The following is a 21,298-nucleotide window of genomic DNA, read 5'->3' as shown; positions in this document are numbered from 1 at the left end:
CCCGAACTAGCCCACCTTTTTTGTATGTGTACTAGTATGCACAGATTCGCAGGTACACAGACCTAAGAGAAGGGAGAGAGCCCTGGCCGGTTCTTCTCAGTGGATAGAGCATCAGCCTGTGGACCAAACGATCCCGGGTTTGATTCCAGTCAAGGGCATGTACTTTGGTTTTAGGCTCCTTCTTGGCCAGGGCCCTGGTCAGGGCTCCTGCAGAAGGCAACCAATCGATGTGTTTCTCTCACATCGATATTTCTCTGTCTCTTCCATTCTCTCTAAAAGTCAATGGAAAAATGTCCTTGGGTGAGGATTAACAAAAATAATAAATAAAAGTGATTAAATGTTGAGACAGAGAGAGAGAAGAGAGAGAACTGATGAAAATTGGAAAGCCAGAGATTAGGTAACTGCTAAGGGGTGATAAAAGGTACAGAAAGTAGTGGTTTTCAAGAGGCCCCACAAAAGTAGACAAAATTCAATAGTAGACATGAGTTTGACAGAGTTTGTGTGTGTGTAATGTATGTATATCTATGTATACATATGTATGTGTGAGTTTGAAATTATAGTCAATTTTAGAGGCTGCAGTTAGAAAGGTTTAGCACCATTTGCTTCTAGATTATCTTCTGTCGCCCTGTGCCTTCTGTGGACAGCAACAATGAAATACTAACACTGTCATAAATTGTAAGGGGGACAAGTTCAATATTGTGGTTTGCTTAATAAATGGAATCATGTTTCCAATTCTCACCATATTATTAAGGTTTTTCTTAAACTGCTAACCCAATTATATATTACAAAGCAAAAGTGATTATTTCTTAATTATGCAACAAAGGACATTTTGTGCCCCAGATTTGTCATAAAGCTATAGTAACAAGATAGCTTAATAATAATGTCACTATAACTTTATAAAAAATCATGGCATGTAATAGGACCTGCCCTTCCACCTTATTCTTGAGCTTTTGCTTTTCCATATAACATTTAGGATCTACTTAACTCCCAAGAAAAAACATGAGGGATTTTGTTTTTATTTTCACTGAATTTATAGAACATTTTGGGGGAGAATAGTTTTATCACCTTTCCTATCATGAAGTCACTTTTTTTTCATTTCCTCAGATATACTAATGACCTTTCAGTAATATTTTGTAGTTCCCAAGTTCTTGCATATTTCTTGATAGATACCTACCATTTAGGTATCTTGTAGATTGTTGTCATATAAGAGATTATTTTTATTATATCTTCTAATTGGTTATTACAGTCTAGGAATGCTATTCATTTTGTATACTGATCTTGTAGTCATAACCTTGTTAAACTCTTATTAAATCTAGATTATTTGAAAAAAATGTAGACAAACACACTGACAATAAAGTTCTATTTTTATTTCTGTTTCCAATTTTCATTCATATTATTTATTAAATTGGCTAGGGCCTCCAACAAAATAATAAGAGGGCACCCTTGTGTTATCCCAAAGAAATGCTTCTAAAATTTCACCAGTGTGATAATTTATCTAGTTTTCAATAGGAATTTTTTATGGTACAGGTAGAATTAACAACAGACCCTGATTCGGTTTGGGGTGGCAATGGGTCCAGCTAAAAACTTCATTTTCTGGTTCCTTATATGGGGAATCCTTATTAGTTGTCCTATAATATGACAGCTTGAGATATGTGGAAATTATGTGGGGTTTCCAGGAAAGCTCCTTAAAGAGGAACAAATTTGTTGCCCTTTTTTAATTTTCACTTTCTCATCCTCCTGTCTGGAACTCACGTGGAGGGTTGGATGTGGAAAAGCCCATCTTGTGACCTCAAATCAACTGCGTGAGGCCAAGAAAATCGGAGGCTTCAAGTGAAAATTAAAACCGATTTTTTAAAAAAGCTCTTATTTGTGCCTTTGTAATCATAGCTGAAGTGAAACTCCGAACTCATACAGAAAGTAGGGTGCTGCAACAAAACCTAATAGTATATAGAATTGGCTTAGTGTCTGAGGGAGAACTTTGGGCAGTGAGGACACAAATATCACTGGCTGAAAAGCTGGTGACTTATTTGATGGTGACAAAGTATTAGGTCAAATTGTCAACTGCTGTCCTTTGGAAGGCAGACCACATGCTGACTGAGGCTGTAGTATCAGGAGAAGTATTAGAAGAAAAACTCGAAGTGTTGGTATAGGATGGCACTTTCTTGCTGTGTTCAGCAAAGTCCTAGAAGAGAGAAATGTACTTTTTCCTCTATTGAAGTTAGGAGCCTGCAGAGATGGAGGAAAAGCAGATGAACAAAGCAGTTTCTACCTTTTTTTTTTATTGTGATATAGGTCACATATGAACAAGAGTGCATAAAATATATTTGTACAGCTGAAAGAATATTTTTTAATGAACATCCAATCACCACCCAAGACAAGGAACAGAACACCGCCAGCATCCCAGAAGCTCCAGGTACCATTGCCCTACCTTCACTCAGAGGAAATCATTATTCCAACCATTGGGACAACACTCATGCTTTTTAAAATACTTTGATCTCATATGGATCACCTTTAACACAATATAGTCTAGCTTTGTTTTGAATTTTATATAAATGGAATCATACTGATGGCATTCTTCTATGACTTGCTTCTTATGCTCCACATTATCTTTGATATCCACCCACATTCTGAAGAAAAAAAAAAAGAAAAAAATATATATATCCACTTTCACCACTGTGTAGAATTCTATTGTTGGAATATACAATGATAGAATTTAACCATTCCACCACTGCTAAATATTTGGTTAATTTCTAATTCTTGGCTATTACAGTACTACTATGAGCATTCTTATATGTGCTTCCTAGGGAATATGTTCAATTGTTTTCCCAGAGCAATGTATTAGCTAGGGTTCTGGCAGAAAAAAGAAATTGTAATTTGAGATGAGTTTAATAAAGGGACCATCTATACAGGTGCGGGCAGGTATGGGGAAACCATAAAGGCTAGTGCAGCACACCATTAAGAGCTATTAAGAGCAAGGCTCTGTTGCCACTCCTAGGCTGAAAAGGTGAGGAAAGACGAATCATTAGAACCTGGAGAGCGATCAGAGAATGCAATATGAAGATGCACACCTACAAGAGGCTGTGACCTTAGGTCAAAGGACTTAACAAAAAGGTACATGAAGGAATAAATACCCAACTTCACCTTTCTTCTTCCCTCAAGTCTTCTGCAGTGGCTTCCCCATTGCCATGATACCTTGCTGGACATAAAGCAGGGTACTGAAGGGCAAAGTGTGATATGGAGGACAAATAGAAAATAACCAGGAGCCCAGTCAGTGTGGCTCAGTGGCTGACCTTTGACCCATGAACCAAGTGGTCATCGATTCGATTATTGGTCAGGGCACATGTCCAGGTCTCAGGCTCAATCCCCAGTAGGGAGCATGGAGGAGGCAGCTGATTGATGATTCCTTCATCATTGATGTTTGTATCTCTCCCTTCTTCCTCTCTCTCTAAAAATCAATGAAAAAATATTTTTTTAAAAGTAAAAACAAATAACCAGGAAAGGTATATATTTAGGAGTGCAGTTGCTGGGTTGTTGACAAAGGCAAACTGTTTTCCAAAGTGATTGTTTTCAAAGTAAGAGTTCATGTTGCTCCAAATCATGAACAGAACAATGGACCCTTTTTCATTTGTGTGCATCTGGTAGGGCTGTAATGATACCTCTGTGTGTTTTTACTTTTCACTTCCCTATTACTAAAATGGCTGAGAATATATACATGTTTCTTGGCCATTCTTATTTCTTATAACTAAGATAAATGAGCTATTATAATACACATACATCTTTTATACACTTTTCTCTAGAAGGTTATATAAAAATAAAGTGAGTGTACAATTTATTCTTTACAGATTGTACAGAGTACAGATATAAATGCCATTTAAGCTTCTACAATAGATAAAAAAATAATTACTTTATATCAGACAAAACATTTTTAAAGTGGATCAAGTGCTTATGCATAAGAAGGAATTTTAATTTAAAAAATCAAATGAATAGTTGTACTTAAACAAAATTTTTTAACACAGAAAATGATACTGTGATATTATTATCCTGAAAGAAACAGAACCACACATGCTAGTTCTGCTAAGCTAATATTCTTCATAGAATGCATGATAAATATTAATTATGAATGCTCATGAGGTATCTGAAGATACGAGGAGCTAAAATACTAATATACAAAATTGTAGAAGACACTAAGATACTAAGATCAAATATAGCAGACCAGTGCCAACAAATGGTTAAGTGCTGAAAAGTTCTTATGCTAAAAAAGGTTTCGGTGAACCTCTGAGAGCCCTTACAAATAGATGGTTTTATATTCACTATAAAACTTAATAAAGACAGAAATCAATTTTTGATCTCATTCCTTAATTTCTCATTTTAAAAATATTTCTAACAGGAAGTGTAATTCTTATGATAGCAAAAAGGTATACAGAAGTAAATTAGTATATATTCCAAATTCATGTATAGGAAATATCATTGGGAAGGATTGCTGCATTGGTCATTCACTAAATGAATCTGTAAACAAAATGAGGAAGAATAGCTCAGTGATTATAAAAACAAGTTTCAATTAAAAATTAATGATAAAATGTTCAATGTTCACTTAAAAAAGATATCCAGGGTGTGTCTGGGATTGTTTGGTTTCATTTTCTTTGTTGTTGAGGATTTTGTCATAGATCCTGACCTGGAATTAAAAAACAACAAAAAATTAAAATGCAAAAAGAGATTTTAAAAAATAATTTTGCAAATAATTGATTTTTTTTTAAATTTACTTTATATAAAAGAAAATGTTAACATCTAAAAATTCAACCTCAAAATATGAATTTTATAGCTAGCTTTATTAAAGCTCAAATTAGCCATACCTTTTGGGTTTTGTTATGGTCTTCTGTACTCTGCCTGAGTTACCTTTAAAGGGAAGAAAAATAAAGAAATACTTAAAGGGTTGCATAAAAATGCAAAAAATTAGAGCTAACTGATATAAAGATAATAAAAAGCTGCTTATTGTTACATAGTTCTTATTTATACATATCAGAAACTAATTTGATAGCATAATTTTAAAAATTATTTTAATAGTGTTACACTTAATTTTATTTTTGAAAATTGGCCAGAGTCAAAACTACCAAAGAACAAGTTAAAGAGGCTTTCTGGCTATGTAAGTTATTGTTAATTTACCACTGTACCTTAATAAGTGTTCTCTGAAGGAATATTTCTTTTTTGACTACACCACTCAGCTCCCTAAACTTTTGAGTTCATTCTGTGCTAAATCAAGCCCAAACCAAAGTTTTCCCTAAATTTAAAACTTAATGGTTTCAATTCAATTGAACTTATAAGATAACTAACATTCACCTAAATGGCAGCATACACAAACTGTCACTTTAATAGTATGTGTTTAAGGTTTAACAATGATCTCAATTTAAATAAAACACTCCTGGAAAATAAAATTCTTTAAAATTACTGCAAACTTACCAGTATTTTTGGTGCTTCCTTTGGGCTGATTTACTGGGCTAACTTTATCCTTTTCCAGTTCCTGGATAATGCCTTTATTTAAACAGATATCTACATGCACATTGAACAGGGTAAGATCTGAAGTCTTTTGTTCTAGGTTACAAACAGGACATATCAGAGCCTGGTCTGTTATCACTTCATATGAGCAAGGCTGGAGGGTTTCTTGCCTTCTCGATGACGTGGAATTTTCATTTTGCAACAAAACAGCACAAGAAGGATTCTGATGACAGTGTTCAATATTAAACGATGTGCTTGGAAGACTAGAATATCCCTCTTCGCTGAGCTTGTTACTTGAAGCATCTACACTTTCTGCTTTAGATGCATTACCTACAGCCTCTACCAACTCGTCACAGTCTCCCGAAGTGATTTCTGTCTCCTTCTGATGGGTTTCAGAATCCTGCTTCTCACAGAGCGAAAAAGAATGATGTACATTTTCTTTCTTGTTAACTTCTGTAGAGGAAGCATGTGAACATGAGAACATTTCACTCATCAAAGGTCCACTGAGACATGCATCTACATGTTTATTAAAGGCATCCAGACTGATGCTTCCTTGCTCTCTAAAGCAAACGGGACAGGTAAACATCTGATGGTTGTTTGAACTCTCTGATGTTTCTAAATTCTCACTCATCTTCTTCTTTAAAACTTGGAATGACTGTGATGGCTGTACACCTTGTCCATTCACAGTTTCACATTTAAATGTGTCTTGGTGACTCCATTTCCTTTCCGATCGTTTTTTATCAAAGAAACTCTTCTTATGAGACATTTCTACAGGGTTTAAAAACTGATCTTTGTCAGTTTTCTCTGTACACCCAGTGGAGGACAGGGTTTGGTTTCCAGCCTGTAAGAAACCAACAATACTCCGTTGTTGGTGTTTCTTATCTTCTTCACTGGGAAAACCAGAGAGCCGTACTCCTAAATTTAACCAAGCACAATTAGTCAGTTTCAAATTTAAAAAGCCAATTCACTTGTAATTCATAAAAACATTTTACAAATACTGTTATGACATATTTACAAAAGGCTGTTTAGAGATAAACAATAAGCAACACTGTGTATTTTCTGAATTAAAGGATGTTTTTCCAAAGCTGGCAGTTTGAGTTGAAATATATACTTTCCTTTATAAAACTGGGTATTTACTGATTAGTAGGTATCTATTTTAGTTAGATGATTATATAGGTTTCTCAATTAACATCGTAACATATGATACCATTTAATAAATACCAAGTAACTAACTGGAGTCAACTACATAGATACTTTAGCTCCTTTTTTTCCCCAGTAGGTTTTTTTGTTTTCAGAGGAATTTTAGGTTGACAGCAAAACTGAATAATACCCTGTTTCCCCTAAAATAAGACAGTGTCTTACATTAATTTTTTCTCCCAAAGTTGCGCTAGGTCTTATTTTCAGGGGATGTCTTATTTTCGGGGAAACACAGTAAGTACAGAGTTCCCATGTGTATATGTGTGGGGGCAGTACTCCTATACACATATACACATATGTCAACATCCCCCACTAGAGTATTACATATGTTACAACTAATAATCCTATACTGACACATTATCAAAGTCCATTGTTTATATTGGATTCACTTTGGGTGTTACACATTCTATAGGTTTTGACAAATGTGTAATGATATGTATCTACCTTTATAGCATCATACAGAATAGTTTCACTGCCCTAAAAATCCTCTGTGTTCTGCCTGTTCATTCCTCCCTTCCTGCCAACACTTGATAACTACTGATATTTTTAGTGTCTCTGTATCTTTTCCAGAATGTTATATGATTGGAATAATACAGAATGTAGGCTTTTCAGGTTGGCTTCTTTCAGTAAATAACATACACTTAAGATTCCTCTGTGTCTTTCATGGTTTGATGACTCATTTCTATTTTTTTCTTACTTTGCTAATCCTTATCCAAAGATACTTTTCCATTGCTTTTTAGAGAGAGTGGAAAGGAGAGACAGAGGGAGGGAGGGAAAGACAAAGGGAGACAGGGAGAGAGGGAGAAGGAAGAAGGATAGAAACATTGATGTGAGAAAGACACATCAATTGGCTGCCACCTGAACAGTGCCCAACTGGGGTGAAATTAACCCAAAACTCAGGTAGTACACGTCCTTCATTGAAAATCGAGCCTGAGACCCTTTGGTGCATGGGTCTAACCCAAGACTCTAATCACTTAGCAACACCAGCCAGGGCAATAGCTCATTGGTTTTTTATGGCTAAATAATTCTATTGTAGGGATGTGCCACAGTCTCCGTTGACCTACTACTGAATGACATTTTGGTTGCTTCCAAGTTTTAGCAATTATGAATAAAGCTGCTATTAACATCTATTCTTAGTTCTTTTTAGTTAACATACTTTATTCGATTGGTCTCAGCAGCTGCTGTCTTTCATATATGAAAATATGGTTAATCACCCATTCTTAGTAGTATACTAAGTTGGCATTTGGGGTGCTTATCCATAAACATTCTCTTACACAATTCACTTTAGCGACATGGTTTGTTGTTTTATTTTTTTCTAACGTGGTGGCTAAATAGTGCTTTAGTTCCTCATCTGTAATTCTGAAATTCAAAAAGCCCAGATAAATTGTAAGCAACATATGGTTGCTTATAATAAACTCTTTAATTTATTATTAATGATTCAGTGTGAATATTTTTTGTTTTGCTACAAAAATATTAATGTCTTTAAATATGGAGTATTTCCTCAGATCTCAAAGGAGTATTACAAAATATACTCAGTATGCTTTCTAAAATTTGAAAAGCCTAGCCCCAAGGATTTCAATATTTGTAAGAAAAGGACAACTTTGATTGGTTCTTACTGGAATTAAATTAATTATCATAGCTTCACATGCATCAGGTTCTAAGCATTAAGAAAAATAGCAGCAGCATAAGTAAAAATTCCTAAACAGTTTTAAGAAATAAATTAGAGGTGAGAATATTTCCAAAGTTGATTTTTTGGGAAAGTCTAGCTATTTAAGGAAAAGCAAGAAAAGTCATACCCATAAGTCTTAATCTCAAGGGATGTGGAAAATCAGCATCAATTTCTGTTCTTAGCAATTCTTTAGCAATAGCAAATATTTCTTCTGCAGTAGACACAACAGATGAAACTGTAGATGCACGAGTTTTTACTTCAAAATTCACATTCTTCAGCTTAATGGTAACAGTTCTACCCTATAATAAGCAGAATACATTATATATGGCTTGCTAACTTCTAGAAAAAAAAGTTATTTTACAGGTTAGAAAAGCTCATAAAGCTCTCATATGTACATATATTTCAATAATATGAAAGTATAATCAATTATTTCTAAAACATAGTAATAAAATTGTCATAAAAAATAACTAGAATCCAAAAGTAATAAAAAATTCCAATTTTAACCAATAATTATTACTCTCCTCTCTAAATGAATTTTTATAAGAGACTTTTATATAAAGGTCAAAATTGTTCTTTTTCACCAGCTCTTTTAGAGGTCAATTCAGTACCTAAAATGGAAGGGGAAAAAATCTTTCTAAAAAAGCCTCAGTGAGCCCTAACCGGATTGGCTCAGTGGATTGAGTGTTGGCCTGCAAACTCAAGGGTCCCAGGTTCGATTCTGGGCAAGGGCATGTACCTTGGTTTTGAGCATATACCCACTAGGCCGCAGGCGTCTTCAAACTGCGGCCCGCAGAGGAGTCTGATCCGGCCCGCCAGGTTTTTTGGGCAGTGAGCGCAGCCGAGGTGTTACAGTAGGAATTAGTAGTTCATATAGTCCGGCCCTCCAGCTCTCTGAGGGACCGTGATCTGGCCCCCACTTTAAAAAGTTTGAGGACCCCTGCCTAGGGAGTGTGCAGAAGGCAGCTGATCGATGGTTCTCTCTCATTGATGTTTCTCTCTACCCCTCTCCCTTCCTCTCTCTAAAAAAATTAATAAAATATATCTATATTTTAAAAAGCCTGAGTGAAAAGGTCTTGTGGAGAGCTCATACTTATTGTGTGCCTACTATACAACAGATACTATGCTAAACAATTTACATGTTAGAACTCCCTTTAAAATTAATGTTTAATGGGTACAGTGTTTGGGATAATGAAAGAGTTCTAGAGATTGACAGTGTTGATGGCTGTGCAGTCTGAATGTTCTTAGTGCCACTGAAATGTACACTTAAAAATGGTCAAAACAGTAAATTTTATGTTACATATATTTTACTTCCTCCTGGAGGTAGTGAGAATAGATTAGATTGACTCACTTCCAAAGAATAGCCAATAGGAAGGGGAAAATAGTAACTTCACAATGAGAAGCCTAGCAAACACTACCTTAAACAAGTGATGAAGATTAACATCACCCATGACATCATGTAGCTATCAAATACAGCAGCTCCCCCTTATCTGCGGGCAAATGTTCCAACATGCCTAGCGGATGCCTCAAACTGCAGATAGCATAGATACACTATGTTTTTTCCCCCCTATACATACTTACGATAAAGTTTCATTTGTAAATTAGGCATAGTGAGAGATTAACAACATAACTAATAATAAAATAGCAGTTATTAAAATACACTGTAGTATAAGTTATGTGAATGTGATCTCTTTCTCTCTTATAAACAATCTGTTAACCAAGACTCCCATTAAGTGATTACCAGCAAGTAGCATACACAGTGTGGACATGCTGGACAAAGGGATAATTCACATCCTGGGCAGGTCGGAACAGCATGAGATTTCATTACGCTACTAAGAACGATGTACAGTGTAAAACTTAGGATTTTATTAATTTTAATAATTTTCCATTCAATGCTTTCAGACTGTGGGTAAATGAAACTGTGGAAAGCAAAATCTCAGCTATGGGGGAGGGATGTGACGAAGACATTTTACCTCTGTAGTATTCTTTCTACAACTCATAACTACGGTCTAATCTAAAGAACACTACCAGACAAACCCAAGTTGGGAGATATTCTGCAGGGTATCTGGCCAGTATTTCTCAAGACAATCAAGGTCATGGAAAACAAGGAAACACTGAGAAACTATCATAAACTAGAGAAGACTGGAAAAGACTCCCTAAACTTTTTAATGACAACTAAATGCAATGTGGTTCCCTGGACTGAATCCTGGAACAGAAACAGAACATTAATGGAAAAATAAATTCTGAAGTTTAGTTAATAACCATGTGCTAATGTCAGTTTCTTAGTTTTGAGAAATATACTATAGCAATATAAGGAGTTAATAATGAGGAAAACTGGGTATACTAGAACTCTATATAGTATCTTGGCAATCTTTCTGTGATTCTAAAATTAAACATTTATTTAATGGCCCTGGCTGGGTGGCTCAGTTGGTTGGAGCATCATCTCATACACCAAAGGCTGTGGGTTCAATACCCGGTCAGTGCACATACCTAGCTTGCAGGTTTGATCCCTCGTTGGGGTGTTTGGGAGGCAACTGATCAATGTTTCTCTCACACACTGATATTTCTCTCTCTTTCTAAGTCAATAAAAACATATCCTCAGGTAAGGATTAAAAAGAAAATTATTTAAACATTGAAAAAAACAACTCTTTTTACAATCAAAATATAACAGAGAAAAAATACTCATCAATTACTTATCCTATGCTTTGTGATAATGTTTTAATACTTTAAAATTTTTATTGAATTTATTGTGGTAACATTGGTTAATAACATTATAGGTTTCAGGTATACAGTTCTATAATATATCAACTGTATATTGTATTGTATATTCACCATTCCAAGTCAAGTCTCCTTCCCGTACCATTTATCCCTTCTTTACCCTTTTCTACCTCCACCACCAACTCTTTCCCTCTGGTAGTCACCATTACATTTTGTAATAACTCTGAATAAATGATTTGAGAGTATTGGAAAAACAGTAAATACAGACTGTTTTGAGTGAAGATTATAAAACACAAAGTTCAAAGCCTTCCAGATTTTGTTCGCAATGTGCTAAACAACCTGCATTGGAGCCCTGAAACAAAATACTTACTCTAGAAAGTCACCGTCTACAAGAGAAAAACATTAAAGATGGCTGGAAAGGAATTTGTAGTATGTTAATACAGTTCTGGGAAAATCCTCCCCCCTTCACTTTATTCTCTAATATAACTCTGATCTTGAACTTATTCAAATGTATTTCTGAGACAGTATAAACTCCTTGGGAGTTATAACCACTTTACCCTATAAGTTGCTTCTTCACAGAATGACCTTACCACAGGCCTCAAGTAAGGGTCAGAATTAAATTTCTTTCCTGGTGATGAGAAGACTCTTATCTGACATTTCCCACTTTGTATTCAAAGCCTAATTCTTGCATTAAAGTGCATTTTATCATTAGAAAAATTTAAAACTAAGAACACTACACTAAAATAAAGTACCTTAAGTCCTTCTTTCTGCAGATCTTGAGCAAGTTCATTGCAAAGTTCTTGGCACAACTTGTACTGTTCCTCTGCTTTACTTATCTCACTGAATGTCCTAGAAAGACAAGAATGATTTTTAGTGCACAAAGTAAAGTACAATTCAGAATAATTTAGTTATATTTTCTGCAGAATAGAATAATGTTTCCAGATGAATTAAGATATAATTAAGTGAAAAGCATTTAAGATCTACTTAATGATTGAAGATCATTTAGATTAGGGGTGTCGAACTTAATCAGAGAAGGGGCCAAAATCTAAAATCCAGCCTAAATCGCGGGCCGAATGGTTTACTGAACAGTCATAAACTGTCATTGTGATGGAAACGCAGCGGAGTGCAGTGATGACAGCGCGGTGCGGGCCACATTGCAAGGCCTGGCGGGACGGATTTGGCCCGCGGGCCTTGTGTTTGACACATGTGATTTAGATAGTCAAGCTGATTAGCAAAGGTATATTTTTTATTTTTAATCTTCACCCAAGGATATGTTTTTCTTGATTTGGAGGAAAAAGGGGAGGGGAAGAAGGAGAGAAGGGGAACATGGATGGGTTGAATTGGTTGCCTCCTGTATGTGCCCAGACCAGGGGTGGAACCCACAACTTAGGTATGTGCTCTGAACAGAAATCAAATTCACAACCTTTTGATGTATGGGAGAACGCTCCAACCAACTGAGCCAGCAGCTGGGGCAGCAAAAGTGTACTTTTATACTTTTGCTCTCTCTATAATTTAAAAAAATATATTTTTATTGCCCTAACTGGCTTGGCTCGGTGGGTAGAGCATCGGCCTGCGGACTGAAAGGTCTCAGGTTCGATTCCGGTCAAGGGCATGTACCTTGGTTGTGGGCAGATCCCCAGTAGGTGGTATGCAGGAGGCAGCTGATCAACATTTCTCTCTCATCAATGTTTCTAACTCTCTATCCTTCTCCCTTCCTCTCTGTAAAAAATCAATAAAATATATTTTTAAAATATATATATTTTTATTGATTTCAGAGAGAAAGGGAGAGAGAGATGGAAACATCAATGATGAGAGAGAATCACTGATTGGCTGCCTTCTGCATGCCCCCTATTCAGGATCAAGCTGGCAACCTGGGCATGTGCCCATGACCAGAAATGAACCCAGGACCTTTCAGTCTGCAGGCTGCTCTATCCACTAAGCAAATAAGCTAGGGCTCTCTATAATTTTTTTAAAGATGATTAAAACCATCAACAGATGGTGATAATTCATTAAATAGGACAATACTATCCCACTCTTGGATGCTTTTCCCCCTTTTTTTCTTTAATTGCTTTAATGTAAAGCTAAGCCTCAGAGCAATTTTTATCAGTCATTAATATAACTAGTATTAATATAACTCTGTACGAGGTCAGTGGTTCTTAAATGTCTCAGTGGAACTTTGGTGCTTTGGGAGAAAATTGAGGGACTTTTCAAACAATGACATATTTCCCAAAACAATAAGGTTGCCATCAAGATTTCATGTGACTTCTGAACAATATTGTAAACCAATAAAATAGATAATCTCTAAACTCTCTTTCATCAATATCTTATTATTTGATGCCTCTGTTCATTTACCAATATTTGAAGAGTTTTAGGAAGAATTTCCATTGTCATGTCTTAAATTTACCAAATAGTCTCTCGGGTGTAATTTTTCTTATAAAGTCTAGAAATTAAGATTTGAAATCCTAAAATGTTTGTTTTTCACTAATGTTGTTTTTAATAAAAATAAAAAAAACACATTAAAAAAATAACTGCAGTGTACTTTTTTTTTTTTTTTTCCCACTGAGAGAACAGCAAGGGAAGATAATACAGCAGTGTGTACTGGGACATTTACTTAAGGAGTGTGACATTCTGAGAACAGTTCAGAGGTTTGAAAATAGATTTTTAAATTTCAGTGATACTTTCCTAAGAATTAAAAATTTGTTTAAAATAGCATAAATTATGAACAATAATCAAAATATTACCTCTCAACACTCATGCTTTTCCTCTCTCCATCCCTTGAATGAAAAAGAAAAAGTTTTTATTTGGTTTCTCAAAGACTGAGTTCCTTTAAGTCAAACAAGAAGATTTAATGTATCAAATTTATACATCATGAAAAAGTGAGTTTTTTAAATTTAAAAATAAAACTATCACCCAAATAATGAAGATAGATAAGATGTTAATACGATTACACATGGCATGGATCAAGTCTATATCTACTGAAAAGAACAAATTTTAAAATAGGTTAATATAAATTGTTTCTAAATATCAAAACCACAACTTACAAAAACCAATAGCAGCCGGTAGTGTAATAGCTTGCAGTTTGCGCCACAGGGTCTTGGCAGCATCAGCACTTATCCCACTTGGAGGAAGCTGCGTATTGCTTTGTGGGCGCCAGGTCTGTGGTGCCATTTATTTTTAAATGGCCAATGCGCATCATGGCAGCTACTGCATTGAGCATCTGCCTCCTGGTGGTCAGTATGTATCATAGCTACTGGTCAGATGGATGGACACTTAGCCTGGGTGTGTGTGTGTGTGTGTGTATACACATACCCCAGGTTAATATATGCTATGTTTTATCAAGAACTCTTACTGTGTTCAAGAACTATGGAAATAAAAAGAGGTTAATTTTTTTATTAAAAGAGACAGTTTTATTTCCCATTATCTTAAAAATACTATATTATTTATAGTACTGTCTTTTTCTTATTTTTCATTATATCCACTCTAAATAAATGTCAACCAACTGTGGACTCAAATGATTGAGAAGCACAAAGAGTTAAGAAAAGCAATTCCACAGGCTTTACAATCTCTGTAAAATTCAGCAGATTTAATTGCTTAATAAAACTTATTTTGTATGCCCCTTCAGTAATCTTCTCATTCTCCTTTAGTCTTAGTATAAGAATAGAAAGGAGTTATTTTGAGAGCAGGCTGACATGATGATGACAAAACTGTAAAAATAATACTGTGTCAATTTCCATTCTTTTTTTTTTATTATTCCCTTCTTTTATTACCCCCGCAAAAGTATACACTTCTAGCTCTAGGATACTTCTTTTTAAGACCTAGATGAAAGAATGACAAGAAAGAAAACACAGGGTCTCGCTGCTAGCTGTTCCTCTTCTAGATCTTTATATGACTGGCCCCTTGAGGTCTCTGAATCTGGATGACTGCAGCCAACCCAACTCTTACCACCCCCCAGCCCAAGTCATTTTATGCCCTCACTCTGCCTCCCTTTCTTTATTTGTTTTTTGGGGTTACTTTATATCTCCCACACTAGTTTATAAACTCCACGAGGGCAGGACTTTCTCTTGTTTACTATTATCCACAGAACCAAGAACAGTGCCTAATACAAAGTAAGTACTCAATATTGAATGAATCATTTTTCCATTGAGAACACAGCAAGTGTCCCCCAAAAATGGATACACACTTTAACAGCCGATAGCTCAATTTTGAAAATGAAATGTATTTTTAAATTATTTTTTTAATGTCTTTATTGATTTCAGAGAAGAAGGGAGAGGGAGAGAAACATCAATGATGAGAGAGAATCATTGATCAGCTGCTTCTTACACGCCCCCTACTAGGGATCAAGCCTGCAATGAGGGCAAATACCCTGACCAGGAAATGAATTGTGACTTCCTGGTTCATAGGTTGACACTCAACTACTGAGCCACACTGGCCAGGCGAAAATGTATTTTTAAAAAATATATTTTTATTAATTTCAGAGAGGAAGGAAGAGGGAGAGAAAGATAGAAGCATCAATGATGAGAGAGAGTCATTAATCGGCTGCCTCCTGCACAGCCCCCCATTGCGGATTGAGCTCAAAACCTGGGCATGTGCTCTTGACTGGAATCCAACCTGGGACCCTTTAGTCCACAAGTCAATGCTCTATCCACTGAGACCAGCTAGGGCTGAAGTGTATTTTTTTTTTAATTTTTTTAAAATTTTTAATATATTTTATTGATTTTGTACAGAGAGGAAGGGAGAGAGATAGAGAGTTAGAAACATCGATGAGAGAGAGTCATCGATAAGCTGCCTCTTGCACACCCCCTACTGGGGATATGCCCGCAACCAAGGTACATGCTTTTGACCGAAATCGAACCCGGGACCCTTCAGTCCCCAAACCGACGCTCTATACATTGAGCCAAACCGGTCTCGGCAGGGCTGAAGTGTATTTTAATAAACACTGCCTTTATAATCATTCAAAGTGTCTGTTTTTGGGATATATATATAGAGAGAGTTTGAAGGTTTGCAAAAAAAATCATTAAATTTCCTTGCTTAAAAGGTGAGCTCTGGAATATGAACCATCTTGCTTTTCTTAAAAATCTGACCACCAGTGTCCCAGTATTCTTATGTTCTAAAAAAGCACAAGGTAGCAAAGAAAGTACCTATCATGCTCTTGTTCATCTATCCAATTCCTGTAGCCAACAACCTAGAAGTGATTCTTTATTCATTTTTTCCTTTTCTCCCACATCCAGTCATCGGACTCTAATTTTAAAATTAAATTCTAAGTTAAACCAGTCTATTAATAAAATAATTTTAAAACATGTTATCCTTATAGGCTCCACTTCAACGGTTAAAATTGTTATCCCACAGACATATACAACAGCTGTGGTTATGCCAGGGGGAAGGGAAGGAAGGAGGCTGGGTGGAAGTTGACAAAGAGGGAGAAAATGGAGACATCTGTAATAGTGTTAACAATAAAAATTAAGAAAAAAAAAAAAAAAAAAAAAAAAAAAAAGAAGAAGAAAGGGAAAGAAACCAAGAAAACAGAATGAATGTACATATGGATACCTTGTCAGGTGTGTTGAACCTAGACCCATGGAAATATGAAGGAAATAACGCCAAGATGATTCAGAGAAAAGAAGAGAAAGTAATGCCCTCTGTTGGTAGAGTTCGGTACAAGTAGTAATTCCTAGGGCCTTTAGCATTTTCTCTGTAACTTTTCCTATTCCAGAAACCTAGAAGAGAATCAATATATATTATTAATAAATTTTTTAATTAAAGCAAGAACTGGTATTATAATCTCATTATACCCTTTATAATCATTAAAAACATGAATAATATAACTATCTTCATAAGAAAACTGCCTTAATTTCTTTTGGCCACATTTCTTTAAACTAGCGTACCATGGAAAAGTTAAATTTAAAATTCCATGAAAATTTTAAAAGCATTAAAATAAAGAGTTCTGCCCTGGTGGATTCGGCTCAGTGGATAGAGCATCAGCCCTCCGAATGAAGGGTCGCAGGTTTAATTCCAGTCATGGGCACGTATGTACCTTGGTTGCAGGTTTGCTCCCCAGCCCTGGCCAGGGTGCACGCGGGAGGCAACCAATTGATGTGTCTCTCTCATATCCATGTTTCTCTCTCTCTGTCACCCCCCCTCCATTCCACTCTTTCTGAAAATCAATGTAAAATATCCTTGGGGGATGATTAACAAAAATAAAATAAAATTAATTAACTAATTAATTAATTTAAAAATATAAAAAATAAGGAGTTCTGTGGTCAGACAAATTTGGGGAATGGTAGGATAAACAAATTTAAGTTGAAATTTTCACCACAAGACTTATGAATCTTTAATATTCTAGTATCCTTGTGACTCATAAAGGTGGTAGATTTCATAGTTATTTGACCCTAGAGCCTTTTTTACAGAATACTTACTCATACCTTAAAAACCAGATTGGAAAATACTGCTTTATAGCTACACCTTACATACTAATCTATTCAGTAATCATTATACATTATATATTTTGATATTTTGATAAAGCCTTTCTTCTAAGCATTGAGAAATGCTTTATTTAAATGTACTCATATACATTATATTGTGAGAAAAGCGACTCCTAGAACATCAAAAAAGTATATGCAATTATTGTTTACAAAGCAAACATATGCAGAAAAACACAGAAACTGTAAAAATAAAAGGTAGCCTCCTTTCTATGACTCCTATGGGATCATTTTACCGTTTTTAAAGATGGTCAAGTGTTTTGGGTGATAGTTTGTTTTTTGTTTTGTTTTGTTTTGTTTTTGTCAAAACAATTAAAATTCTGAATCTTTTTCAAGTATCATACTTATTAATCAGGAAGCAATCTGTACTTTGGAACTAAGATTGTATTATATATCAGTTACAGATGAAAGGATTCTTACCAGTATTCCTTTTATTTTTCTTCTCCTTGGCAAGGGTACACTGAAAAGTCTGTCATCTATTACTTCCTTTAAACTTTCCAGCAAACAAGATCCTAAACCTCAATTTAAGGGTTTAATAGAAAGATTTCTTCAAATCCAAATTTAATCATCCAGTATAGTTCTTGTTACCTACTGTTTTAAAACCTTGCAACCAACAATTATTACCATCCTCAATAGTATCTCTTTAGACAGAGAGTGTGTGTATATATATATATATATATATATATATATATATATATATTAGAGAGAGACAGAGAGAGATGATAAATTTTATATAAAAATCTCACCTTTCTAATGGGTAAGTCCTTGATGAAGTCCATCACAGCTTGCCTTCTGGGGAGAATTTGGTATTGTCCATTTGGTTTATTCTTATCACTGCATACTTTTGCTAACATTGTGTTTGGGGCAATGCCTTAAAAGAAGAACACTCTTATGACTCAAAGAAGTTGATATATACGGTATTAAAATATGTGATGACAATATAGAAAAATAATAATATTAAGTGCAAAGCATCTCAAATTATGTGAAATGCTATTTTAAACACAATAGTGGATAAAAATGGTGAAGGGATTAAGCAAAAACCAAACCAAACCAAAACAACTCATCGTCAGAGGCAACAGTAGAGGGAAGTAGAAGAGAGTAAAGGGGAGATAAATGGTGACGGAAAGAGACTTGACTGAGTGATGAACACACAATATACAGATGATGCATTATAGAACCGTACACTTGAAACCTTTATAATATAATTTATTAACCAATGTCATCCCAATAAATTCAATAATTTAAAAAAGGGTATCTGTTTGAAAAAGAATAACCAGATATTAGCAAAAAAATCATAATTATATGTCTTGTTCAGTAAGTAAGTAAATAAATAATAAAAATAATAGTGATTATCTATCTCCTCAGAGCTTCATAAGATTTTTAGGAAAAACAATTGTGTTAGTTATTTTCACAGCAGAAATGAGGGCTATTTATTTACTTATTTTAATTTTTTATTGATTTTGGAGAGGAAGGGAGAGGGATAGAGAGATAGAAACATCAACGATGAGGGAGAATCATTGATCGGCTGCCTCTTGCACACCCTCTACTGGGGATCAAGCCCATCACTCAGGCATGTGCCCTTAACCAGAATCAAACCTGGGACCTTTCAGTCTGCAGGCCAATGCTCTATCCACTGAGCCAAACGAGGGAGGGTAAAATGAGGGCTATTTAAATCTCCATGGTATTTTAAAGTCAAAGAGTAATTTTTGAGTTTAAGAAATATTGTTAATTTACTTACTGATAGAAACACAGGGCTATCTTATATTAATGATTCAGAATATAAGTTAGGATGTATGTTTATTCTTTTTTTTAAAAATATATATTTTATTGATTTTTTTTACAGAGAGGAAGGGAGAGGGATAGAGAGCTAGAAACATCGATGAGAGAGAAACATCGACCAGCTGCCTCTTGCACACCCTCCACTGGGGATGTGCCCACAACTAATGTACATGCCCTTGATCAAACCTGGGACCTTTCAGTCTGCAGGCTGACGCTCTATCCACTGAGCTGAACCGGTTTCGGCTGTATGTTTATTCTTTAAAAAGGTCTTTTGTATACATTATCCACATTAAAAAAAAAATCAAAGATTCTGAGTTGTAGTATATTTAAAATGATAATGAAATGTGTGCATTCTTTTTGTTACTCACAGAGTAAACTACTTTTTTTTTTTTAATTTCAGAGAGGAAGGGAGAGAGATAGGAACATCAATGATAAAGAGAATCATTGATCGGCTGCCTTCTGCCATATTATGACAAATATCAGTCTCTATACTAAGTGGTGTTACCCTATGTGCTATTGACCTACGTAAAGCTCTTTTTCTCTTCACTCAATGGTTCTAGATTATTATGTTATGAGTTGGTGATTCTTCTGTCCACTACCTTGTGGTCGTATGGGGTCTCTCCTGCACTGTAACCTTGGAAGAAATGCAGTCTTCTAAGGGAAAACTAAAAAAGTATTATGTCCAAAATCAACTAAAATATATTTATTTTAAATATATTATAAAAACGGGAAAGCTACATGACATATGTAATATTTTTTTCTTTGTGCTCAAAGGCTTTTTGGCATAGTTCAAACTTACCTATAGGTTCTAGGCATTCTAGATAAGTTAAGTTGTTAGAAGAGGAATCAAAAGATGGATAAATAAAATGTTACTCTATACAATGAGAAATTACTATTATAGTATTACATTTGAATTAGCCAGTCTGAAAATTAAAACTATTGTAGCCATCAATATCCTGTTTAAGTACCTGCACTGGCTGTCAGTGTTGTTTTTTGCTCAATTCTGAAGCGAATTTCCTTTACCACTTCCTCGGCTGATGTTCCAAAAACAACTGAGTTCTGAAGTATTTGAGGATTATTTTGTTCTTCACTGTTCACTTGGGAAGTATTTCCTGGGGGCTGCAAATCAGGAGGACTGTCTTCAAAAAGTAGTGGAGAGATGGATCGTTCATGCTCACTCAGTTTATTAACTTCCTTTCGTGGTTTATCTAAATTATAAACAGAAGCAGTAATTCATCTTCATTTTAAGAAGCATATACTTCATATATCAGGTTTCGTTACATTCTTTCTTAAAACAAAATAAACCTAGTTTAGTTTTGTTTCTAAGAACCAAGATCAGAAATGTCATCATTTATATTTTATAACAGTTTAAAAAAAATACAATGATTATAAGTGTTTCTTAAAAGGAATATATTTCCCATTTCCATAGTATACATTTTAAAAGAAAATACCTTAAATAAAACTCACTGATTTTTATACCTAAGTTCATTGAAACCCAGAATTAGGTTTAGATTTATATTACTTTTTTCTTTAAAAATTAAAGTTTCTTTTTGTTGTTGTTTATTCATCTCTAGTGGGGAAAGAGCTTTCTTAAATTAGGATTTAGTAATCAGGGCAAAAGGCATTAAGCAATCTAGAATAAACTTCTGAAAAATAATTTTTGTTTTTAGAAGGTAAACAAATTTTCTTCATTCATGAAAGAAGCATTTCCAATGTTGACATAATTTGAATTTTCTTCAAGTGATTATTTTAATTTTGACATGCCTGTTTACAAAGTATTATTTTTACTAAAAGCATATTTGAAATAAATATAAACTACTTCTGGTGTTTTAATTTTTATTTGTAGTCTATAGATCTGCATACGTATATCCATGAAAATATTCAAATTCTTAATGTTTGATCAGATTAACCATTGTCCAAGGTTAAGGGAAAGAAGCCTTTATTACTATCAACTAGATAATAATAAACTACTATT

At 34.8% G+C, this 21,298-nt stretch overlaps 1 protein-coding gene across 3 annotated transcripts in view; it reads right to left on the bottom strand.

Moving 5' to 3' along the window:
- Positions 1 to 3,628: 3,628 nt before the first annotated feature.
- Positions 3,629 to 21,298, bottom strand: part of POLK (DNA polymerase kappa) — a 55,937-nt gene continuing 38,267 nt past the window's right edge. For 2 of the 3 annotated variants that reach the window (XM_036410508.2, XM_036410509.2), the window contains exons 7-15: positions 20,292 to 20,531; positions 18,291 to 18,415; positions 16,616 to 16,782; positions 13,813 to 13,845; positions 11,824 to 11,920; positions 8,484 to 8,655; positions 5,455 to 6,405; positions 4,851 to 4,893; positions 3,629 to 4,672 (exon numbers count right to left, since the gene is read on the bottom strand). In XM_036410508.2, coding sequence (XP_036266401.1) covers positions 4,588 to 4,672; positions 4,851 to 4,893; positions 5,455 to 6,405; positions 8,484 to 8,655; positions 11,824 to 11,920; positions 13,813 to 13,845; positions 16,616 to 16,782; positions 18,291 to 18,415; positions 20,292 to 20,531 — 1,913 coding nt within the window. In that variant the 3' untranslated portion in view covers positions 3,629 to 4,587. The remainder of the gene's footprint in view (positions 4,673 to 4,850; positions 4,894 to 5,454; positions 6,406 to 8,483; positions 8,656 to 11,823; positions 11,921 to 13,812; positions 13,846 to 16,615; positions 16,783 to 18,290; positions 18,416 to 20,291; positions 20,532 to 21,298) is intronic. The other variant, XM_045571605.1, reaches the window with a different exon arrangement.

This window comes from Pipistrellus kuhlii, unplaced genomic scaffold (assembly GCF_014108245.1).
Source record: "Pipistrellus kuhlii isolate mPipKuh1 unplaced genomic scaffold, mPipKuh1.p scaffold_m20_p_4, whole genome shotgun sequence".
In the NCBI taxonomy this organism is placed as follows: domain Eukaryota; kingdom Metazoa; phylum Chordata; class Mammalia; order Chiroptera; family Vespertilionidae; genus Pipistrellus; species Pipistrellus kuhlii.
The sequence above is the reverse complement of the archived record's forward strand: the minus strand, read 5'-3'. Positions and strand labels throughout refer to the sequence as shown.